The sequence below is a fragment of the Electrophorus electricus genome, chromosome 10 (assembly GCF_041902795.1).
Source record: "Electrophorus electricus isolate QZ-2024a chromosome 10, ASM4190279v1, whole genome shotgun sequence".
In the NCBI taxonomy this organism is placed as follows: domain Eukaryota; kingdom Metazoa; phylum Chordata; class Actinopteri; order Gymnotiformes; family Gymnotidae; genus Electrophorus; species Electrophorus electricus.
Genome location: NC_137506.1, coordinates 31,573,277 through 31,583,276, shown reverse-complemented (window position 1 = coordinate 31,583,276; position 10,000 = coordinate 31,573,277). Strand labels below are relative to the sequence as shown.

Here is a 10,000-nt window from a genome sequence, read left to right as displayed (position 1 = left end):
ACACACACACACACACACAAAGGTAATTATGGTTTTTAGGAATACTTGACTCAGTACATGCATTATAGAGACACTAGTTTTCACTCTGTGATGTGCAGGTACCTCCCCCAAATCTTATACTCCTGACATTTTCCAACCTTAAAGATACCTGAGAGGAGGTCTCACATGGTATATCAGTAGACCATAAATACAGCACACAACCATGACTAGATACTAGATAGGAGGACAATATGGGCATAAAATGACCAACTATGAACTCAAAGCAAACGTTTTACACTTTTATGTCATCTCTTCCTCATTTCAATAAAATGTGACAAATATTTTAAAGAAGACTTTGTCTTGTTCTGGTTAAGTTTTATAATGGCTCGTATGTAAGTCATATTTACAACCATGCCTTGTGTATTTCTAGTTTGAGATAATCAGGATACTCAAGTCAGCATTGCCTGCTTCTGTTTGTGAATAAACTCCTATACTTTATTCAGAACATTAAACTGGGCAATCCCGTAACTCACCACCACCCGTCATAGCCGAATCCATCTTAGAGAACCAAAGGGACAAAATATATGAAGTTGTATAAAAACATACACGTATTTTAAAAAAATAATTATTATTATTTCAGTTGACCCGTAGAGATAACTGAATTGAAAACAGTAATGCTAAAAAAGACTACTCAGATAATAACAGGTAAAAAAAACCAACAAAACACTTATAGTGCAAGACATCCAGGTTATTACGATAATTTCTGAAAATGGTGTTTAAAGAGAACATGATAAAGAAATTAAGACACACTTTTTCATTTAAAAAAATATTAGCAGATATGGTGGAGTTGAACCAGTGATTTAGTCGTCTTTAGTCGATAATCTTACAACATTTAGTCGATAATCTTACAACACAACTGAAGAATGGTGTAAACATAAACATCTGGTTGGACTTGACAAAAGTTAAACGTTTTGGAAGTGTGGTTGTAGTCGCGTTGTACATTCTAAAATCTTTGTTTTGGATGTAGGTAGATGCAGGTGCTCTCAAGGTTAAATAACCAATGAAGAAAAAATGAGAAAGAACTCTCCTGAGCAAGGCACTCCTTAAATTTAAATGTCTTGGTAATATTGACATGTTTACCCAAAGGTGACTTACAATTATGACTGAATACAACATGACTAATTGAGAATTAAGGGTTTTGTTCAGGGTCCCCAACAGTGGTGAGACTTGAACTAACAACCTTCTGATTACTAGTTGGGTACCTTAACCACTGGAGACATTTTAATTCATGGAGTGCTAAAAGTTTGAAATCTGCAAGAACTAAAAGAAACAGGCCATGAGATTAGAAATGCTAATCCTGCATTACATTTCTTACAGTAAAACAGTATAGTACTTATGGATAATAGTATAGTACCTATGGATAATAGTATAGTACTTATGGATAACAGTATAGTATCTATGTATAATAGTATAGTACTTATGGATAATAGTATAGTACCTATGGATAACAGTATAGTATCTATGCATAATAGTATAGTACTTATGGATAATAGTATAGTACCTATGGATAACAGTATAGTATCTATAATAGTACAGTACTTATGGATAATAGTATAGTACTTATGGATAACAGTATAGTATCTATGTATAATAGTATAGTACCTATGGATAACAGTATAGTACTTATGGATAATAGTATAGTACCTATGGATAACAGTATAGTATCTATAATAGTACAGTACTTATGGATAATAGTATAGTACTTATGGATAACAGTATAGTACTTATGGATAATAGTATAGTACCTATGGATAACAGTATAGTATCTATGTATAATAGTATAGTACTTATGGATAATAGTATAGCATCTATGAATAACAGTATAGTACCTATGTATAATAGTATAGTACTTAGGGATAATAGTATAGTACCTATGGATAACAGTATAGTATCTATGTATAATAGTTTATATCTATAAATAATAGTATATATCTGTGGATAATAGTATAGTATCTATGGATAATAGTATATTTCTATGGTTAATAGCAGAGCTCTTTTTATTAAACAACTTGTAGTTTTAGGAATTGCATCCTCTGTTCCTAACAATGCCACCCATGTTCTGGATGGTTTGCCTTGTAAAATTGGATATTCGTTTTTCTCCTCTTCCTCCAGCTCCAGTGTTGAGGCCCCATGGCCATTCGCTATGTGGGATTTGAAATGCCTCACTACAGCAAAGCTTTCATTCATTATCCATGACCTCTGACCCTCCTTTCTCCTGGTCTCTGTGGTCACAGATAACAACACCTACAAATGAAAATGTCAAAAAATGACACGTGTGAGATATGTTTGTTGTTTGAAAGCTGGTTTAACACATAAACCAAGTAACATTATCCTATAGCCAAAGAATAGTCATGGGGAGATAAGCAGACAAGACGTGGTCTAAGCAAGCCGTGACTGTCTACCGTGCAGTCTGTTCTAAACGTGAGCAGCACAGAACACTGAAGCCATCAACACACTATTCGTGAAAATATCGAACAGATTGAAAATGAAAGGTAACACTGCTGTGCACCTTTTAAACGAGTATATGTGATTCATAAGTCTTAACATACAATTAGCATGAAACAATCACATATACTAAATATTAAACTGTTAAACTAAATGAAGCATTAAACTATTAAAGTAAATTAATTAGTCAAAGTGGGCTTTACTTATTGATGTAATTGGAACCACCTTTATTAGAGAGCATTTAACAAATAAAAATATAACCTTTTAAAATACTAACTTACCAAGATTTCTGACTCTGATTGTCCGTGTATTGTTACTTGCAGCAAGTGCAGGGTCTTCTTTTATCTAGAGTAAAAAAAAAAATCTTCATTATTATTTCGAGTACTAAACCAAACTGTGGGCAAAATTGAAAGAAACCCTGTTGTTATAAACCAGTCATAGACTGAGTCTACAAACACGTTATATCAGTTTACTAAAATCAAAAGTTGTTTGGTACAGAGACACAACCATTGATGAACCAGTTTAAAATATATCTGTATCTATATAAAACTTCATACTTAACTTCATACTTTTATGTATTAATAAAAAATACATACCTGTTGAAGGGATATGGGAAAATTAATCTCTGGAGGAACTTCGCTGTCTGTAAAGGCCTTCATATGCAAATGTCCCTTGGTTCGCAGGAAAGTATATATTTTGCCGTAAAATTGTAAGCACCGCTCTTCTGACCTATTATGGTCATTTTCAGTGTTCATAATTTTGGTTTTTGGATCTACCAGCGCAACATTCTGGGGCCTCACAGCAAGAGGCAGGTTGGAGGGCTGTTTTAATTTTTTATTGGTTTTTCATTTATGATCCTCTCCCTGGGGGCCCCCCCCATAGCTCGAACCCCCCCCCCCCCCCCCGACCGTGGGAATCCCGCATGTAGTTTGTAACTTTGCAAACTGTTTACATGCACAAATAAAACTCCAGCACAATAACACGAGCGAAACAAAGAACGGTATTGTTGGTGAAAAGTTTGTTGAAACGTGTTATAGCTTTATAGTTAGAACCTACACTGCACGTGATACTGAAAGTAAAGTTTAGTTTGTTAGAAAAGCTGTAGACAATTGCACTTGTTATTTGGACATCCTATTCTTTACACAGCTAGTATCACTTTTATAGAATTTTACAGCGTTAGTATTTACTCTTAAATTTGTCAAAATAGCTTTAATAGTTGTGCACTACTGCCACTGGGACACGACACTGGATATCAATTACACAAAGTTCCCCCACCTCATTCCGAGGTGTGATGCCACTTCTGCGTGGCGCCCTCCACCCCGAATCACCTGTGCACTAGTCCCCGCGGCTTCCACCCCTCCCTCCACCCCGAATCACCTGTGCACTACTCCCCGCGGCTTCCACCCCTCCCTCCGCCCCGAATCACCTGTGCACTAGTCCCCGCGGCTTCCACCCCTCCCTCCGCCCCGAATCACCTGTGCACTAGTCCCCGCGTCTTCCACCCCTCCCTCCGCCCCGAATCACCTGTGCACTAGTCCCCGCGTCTTCCACCCCTCCCTCTGCCCCGAATCACCTGTGCACTAGTCCCCGCGGCTTCCACCCCTCCCTCCGCCCTGAATCACCTGTGCACTAGTCCCCGCGGCTTCCACCCCTCCCTCCACCCTGAATCACCTGTGCACTAGTCCCCGCGTCTTCCACCCCTCCCTCCGCCCCGAATCACCTGTGCACTAGTCCCCGCGGCTTCCACCCCTCCCTCCACCCTGAATCACCTGTGCACTAGTCCCCGCGTCTTCCACCCCTCCCTCCGCCCCGAATCACCTGTGCACTAGTCCCCGCGGCTTCCACCCCTCCCTCCGCCCCGAATCACCTGTGCACTAGTCCCCGCGTCTTCCACCCCTCCCTCTGCCCCGAATCACCTGTGCACTAGTCCCCGCGGCTTCCACCCCTCCCTCCGCCCTGAATCACCTGTGCACTAGTCCCCGCGGCTTCCACCCCTCCCTCCACCCTGAATCACCTGTGCACTAGTCCCCGCGTCTTCCACCCCTCCCTCCGCCCCGAATCACCTGTGCACTAGTCCCCGCGGCTTCCACCCCTCCCTCCACCCTGAATCACCTGTGCACTAGTCCCCGCGTCTTCCACCCCTCCCTCCGCCCCGAATCACCTGTGCACTAGTCCCCGCGGCTTCCACCCCTCCCTCCGCCCCGAATCACCTGTGCACTAGTCCCCGCGTCTTCCACCCCTCCCTCCGCCCCGAATCACCTGTGCACTAGTCCCCGCGTCTTCCACCCCTCCCTCTGCCCTGAATCACCTGTGCACTAGTCCCCGCGGCTTCCACCCCTCCCTCCGCCCCGAATCACCTGTGCACTAGTCCCCGCGGCTTCCACCCCTCCCTCCGCCCCGAATCACCTGTGCACTAGTCCCCGCGGCTTCCACCCCTCCCTCCACCCCGAATCACCTGTGCACTAGTCCCCGCGTCTTCCACCCCTCCCTCCACCCCACCCTCTCGTAGCCCTCGCTGTCTGCTCATCTTCCTCTCAGTCTCTTTCTCAGACGACAGGTGGCATCTGTGGGCCAATGGAGGGTGTCCGTGGAGATGTATACCGTGACAATAATCTCATGAATATTACAGAACCCTCTCCAAGCAACTCACTCTCTCTCTCTCACTCTCTTTCTCTCTCACTCTCTCTCTCTCTTTCTCACTCTCTCACTCTCTCTCACTCTCTTTCTCTCTCACTCTCTCTCTCTCTCTCTTTCTCTCTCACTCTCTCTCACTCTTTCTCTCTCACTCTCTCTCTCTCTCTCTCTCTCTCTCTCTCTTTCTCACTCTCTCTCTCTCTCTCTCTCTCTCTCTCCCTCTAGGACACTAGGAAAATAAATACCAATTTACCTCTGGAACTCTCGGCAACTGAAATAACGTCCCACAAGGACGACAATCGCATCCGTGTTCAGAAATCCCCAAAACTCAAAGGACATCAAACATAAAGGCAGTTCAGAGGGAAAAGGGTCTGTGCACACATTACGCGTCAAGATGACCCCCATCCACTATTCCAAACGCTTCCCTGATGTCTTCTCTCATCTATATATTATAATGACAGGTCGTTATGGCTCACCAGTGCCTCCTAGTGGACAGAATGGTTGTGGTAGTGTCTTACTTATCCTAATATTCTAACTATATCACTATATCTATCTATCTATCTATCATATATATATATATATATATATATATATATATATATATATATATATATATATATATATATATATATATATATATATATCTGCATGAAATGATGCATGTTACTTTACAATTAAGTTTTTGGCATAGCAATGCTTCATCACTTCCTGTTAGTATGAAATGTAGTAGTAGGTTAATATTTTGTGTACTAACTTGTCTAACCATCTTATAGTATACACTTTATAGTATTAGTGTAGTATACATCTGGGCCACAGCCCATGTCTCAGTAGCTTCTTAACATCACTGAGGTGTGCCAGGCTGGTACTGCAGCTAAATCCATTTGAAAGGTAGCAGTCCAGGAGCAGGGATGAAACTAAACTCTACAGGCTGGTAGAGAATGGTTGGAACAAAACCCTACAGGTTGGTAAAGAAGGGTTGAAAGCCCTAATATAACACACCTAGCCTAATATAACACACCTAGCCTTAATCCAGCACACCTAGCCCTAATACAACACACCTAGCCTTAATCCAACACACCTAGCCCTAATCCAACACACCTAGCCCTAATCCAACACACCTAGACCTAATCCAACACACCTAGCCCTAATCTATCACACCTAGCCTTAATCTATCACACCTAGCCCTAATCCAACACACCTAGCCCTAATCTATCACACCTAGCCCTAATCCAACACACCTAGCCCTAATCCAACACACCTAGCCTTAATCCAACACACCTAGCCCTAATCTATCACACCTAGCCCTAATCCAACACACCTAGCCCTAATCCAACACACCTAGCCCTAATCTATCACACCTAGCCCTAATCCAACACACCTAGCCCTAATCCAGCACACCTAGCCCTAATCTATCACACCTAGCCCTAATCTATCACACCTAGCCCTAATCCAACACACCTAGCCCTAATCTATCACACCTAGCCTTAATCTAGCACACCTAGCCCTAATCCAACACACCTAGCCCTAATCTATCACACCTAGCCTTAATCTAGCACACCTAGCCCTAATCCAACACACCTAGCCCTAATCCAACAAACCTAGCCCTAATCCAGCACACCTAGCCCTAATCTATCACACCTAGCCCTAATCCAACACACCTAGCCCTAATCCAACACACCTAGCCCTAATCTATCACACCTAGCCTTAATCTATCACACCTAGCCCTAATCCAACACACCTAGCCCTAATCTATCACACCTAGCCCTAATCTATCACACCTAGCCCTAATCCAACACACCTAGCCCTAATCCAGCACACCTAGCCCTAATCTATCACACCTAGCCCTAATCTATCACACCTAGCCCTAATCCAGCACACCTAGCCCTAATCTATCACACCTAGCCCTAATACAACACACCTAGCCCTAATACAACACACCTAGCCCTAATCCAGCACACCTAGCCCTAATCTATCACACCTAGCCCTAATCCAACACACCTAGCCCTAATCTATCACACCTAGCCTTAATCTATTACACCTAGCCCTAATCCAACACACCTAGCCCTAATCTATCACACCTAGCCCTAATCTATCACACCTAGCCCTAATCCAACACACCTAGCCCTAATCCAACACACCTAGCCCTAATCTATCACACCTAGCCCTAATCCAACACACCTAGCCCTAATCTATCACACCTAGCCTTAATCTATTACACCTAGCCCTAATCCAACACACCTAGCCCTAATCTATCACACCTAGCCCTAATCTATCACACCTAGCCCTAATCCAACACACCTAGCCCTAATCTATCACACCTAGCCCTAATCCAACACACCTAGCCCTAATCCAACACACCTAGCCCTAATCCAACACACCTAGCCCTAATCTATCACACCTAGCCCTAATCCAACACACCTAGCCCTAATCTATCACACCTAGCCCTAATCCAACACACCTAGTATTTTTCATTTTTGTACTGTTTTGACATCAAACATTTTCTAGTAACCTCTACAAACTATACACACACAATGATCCATTTTTACACTTCCCTGCACTTGTCTGTCTGTATATTCTGTCATATCTGTGTTTCACTCTGCTCCATAACACCAGCATCTTTTTTGCCTTCCACGGCACCATATGCAAGTAATGTTATGATACACCACTGACATGTCAAGTCAAAAATCCAAGATGAATCCCAACCATGAAATCATTCCATGACCAAGTCTCAGTCCCAAGCAAAAGGCCTCAGAAAAAGGAAAGCAGCCGCGGCATCTTACCCTCATCGTCCGACATGTCAAGGAACTCGTTCATGGTCTCCGGGACATTAATCTTGTGTTTTTCTGTCACCGGGGGCTGCAGAGAAAAGACAGATATGATCAAAGAATATTAGCATCAGTGACTAATGAGAAGGTAGAATGTAATCTCACTCTGAGGTCAAAGTGTGCTCTAATTCCTAACCCAGGACCCTCAGAATTTATTCCAGGGTTTTGCTAGGGCTGGTGTTGGTGATGCAGTCTAAAAGCTTTTGTTGTGTTTGAAAAGCAAGTGACCTAATTGTCTGTACTTACAGGATGCTGGGCTGAATCAGTGCTGCTCATTTGTGAAAAACATGAAAGTTTGTCTGATTATATTAGTATGGTCCAGTTCGGTCAGACTTTAATTCCTCTGTGTGTGTGTGTGTGTGTGTGTGTGTGTGTTTATCTCTATCGTGTCTACAGTGTACATGATTGTGTGTGTGATATCCTTCGTGTGTGTTACCATAGCAGTGAGATTGTCATCAGTGACTCCTCTCAGCATGTCAACCACTGAAATATAACCGAGTCTGCGAGCTATAGACAGAGCTGTGTTCCCATTCTGAAACATAAACAAACAAACAAACAGACAGACAGGCAGATGAACACAAATACACACAAGCCCACAAACACCACACACCACATGCACTGGTGCTCAGAAATTTCCTCAGGCAAATTTCTTTCATATTTCATAATCTGATATTATTGTAATATCTATGTACGTGTGTGTGTGTGTGTATGCGTGTGTTATCAGGTTGCTGTGACCAGCATGCTTGTATACTTACAACTGTGAGCTCATTGGCTGAGGCGCCATGCTGAAGTAGCATATTAATTATGTGGGTGTGGCCCTGCTGTGCTGCCTGGTGTAAAGTTGTGTACCCATTCTAGAGACAGAGAGAGGGAGGACAAAAGGGAGAGATTTATACTTAAAGACTAAATTTCATCTTGCAGGTTAAAATATACAGTGGGAGCTCAGTGGTGAAGGTTCTGGACTAGTAATCAGAAGGTTGCCACCACTGGCCCACCACTGCCAGGTTTCCACTGTTGGGCCCCTGGACAAGACCCTCAATTACTCAAGATGCGTTCAGTCAGAATTGCCACTTTGGGTAAAAAGTGTCAGATAAATGTAAAGTTCAGTAAGTGCGCACTAGTTCACCTTTGTTTTGCTGTTGACCTTGGCCTGATTCTCTAACAAGAAACTGACCATCTTCATGTTGCCATAGTGACAGGCCACGTGTAACGGAGTGTAGCCCATCTGCTCAGAAAAGTGAGAGAGGGAGAAAGAGAGATGTGTTACCTGTTTAAATGTTTAAAATTAAGAGTGAATAAAAATTAAAAAGTATATGTTATGCTGCAGGACTTACAGCATCTCTCTCACACACATAAACCAATGTACATGCTCTGTCTCCTTCACACACACACATGCACACACATACAAGCTGAAGCAAGCATTGCGACTTATGAACTCATGAACCTGACCTTTGTGTGGGCATCGACCTCCGCCCCATGATTGAGAAGCACTTTGGCCACGCCCACTCTGTCCTCTTGAGCAGCCAAGTGTAGTGGTGTCAGCCCATTCTGTTACACACACACACACACACACACACACACACACACCCACGCACACACACACACATACACACATGCACATATAACTAATGCATTTGAATGATCCCCTGTTCTGAAAATGCACCAAGCGTGTGTGTGTGTGTGTGTGTGTGTGTGTGTGTGTGTGTGTGTGTGTGTGTGTGTGTGTGTGTGTGTGTGTGTGTGTGTGCACCTTGTTGCCCATGTTGACAGTGGCATGTTTGGTGAGAAGCAGGGACACCAGGTCCACGCTACCCTCCTGCGCCGCCAGATGCAGGGCACTGATGCCCTGGCGGGTCACGGCGTTGGTCTCTGCGCCGTACTCTAGCAGCGTGGCCCCTATCTGCAGCTGGTTCTTCTTAGCAGCAATGTGGAGAGGAGTGTAACCATTCTACACAGAGACCAAAGAAATGAAGCGAGAGAGAGAGAAAGGGAGGGAGAGAGAGAGAGCAAATATGCATTTATTATTGAGTTGTTTACCAGTAACTGTACCTGTACAG

At 43.3% G+C, this 10,000-nt stretch overlaps 1 protein-coding gene across 40 annotated transcripts in view; it reads right to left on the bottom strand.

The window, feature by feature from the left end:
* The window catches only part of ank3a (ankyrin 3a), a 128,144-nt gene that overhangs the window by 43,571 nt on the left and 74,573 nt on the right, over window positions 1–10,000 (bottom strand). For all 40 annotated transcript variants that reach the window (XM_081721209.1, XM_081721219.1, XM_081721204.1 and 37 more), the window contains 6 exons: window positions 9,694–9,891; window positions 9,393–9,491; window positions 9,070–9,168; window positions 8,699–8,797; window positions 8,380–8,475; window positions 7,899–7,974 (listed from right to left, as the gene is read on the bottom strand). In XM_081721209.1, the coding sequence (XP_081577335.1) occupies window positions 7,899–7,974; window positions 8,380–8,475; window positions 8,699–8,797; window positions 9,070–9,168; window positions 9,393–9,491; window positions 9,694–9,891 (667 nt within the window). The remainder of the gene's footprint in view (window positions 1–7,898; window positions 7,975–8,379; window positions 8,476–8,698; window positions 8,798–9,069; window positions 9,169–9,392; window positions 9,492–9,693; window positions 9,892–10,000) is intronic.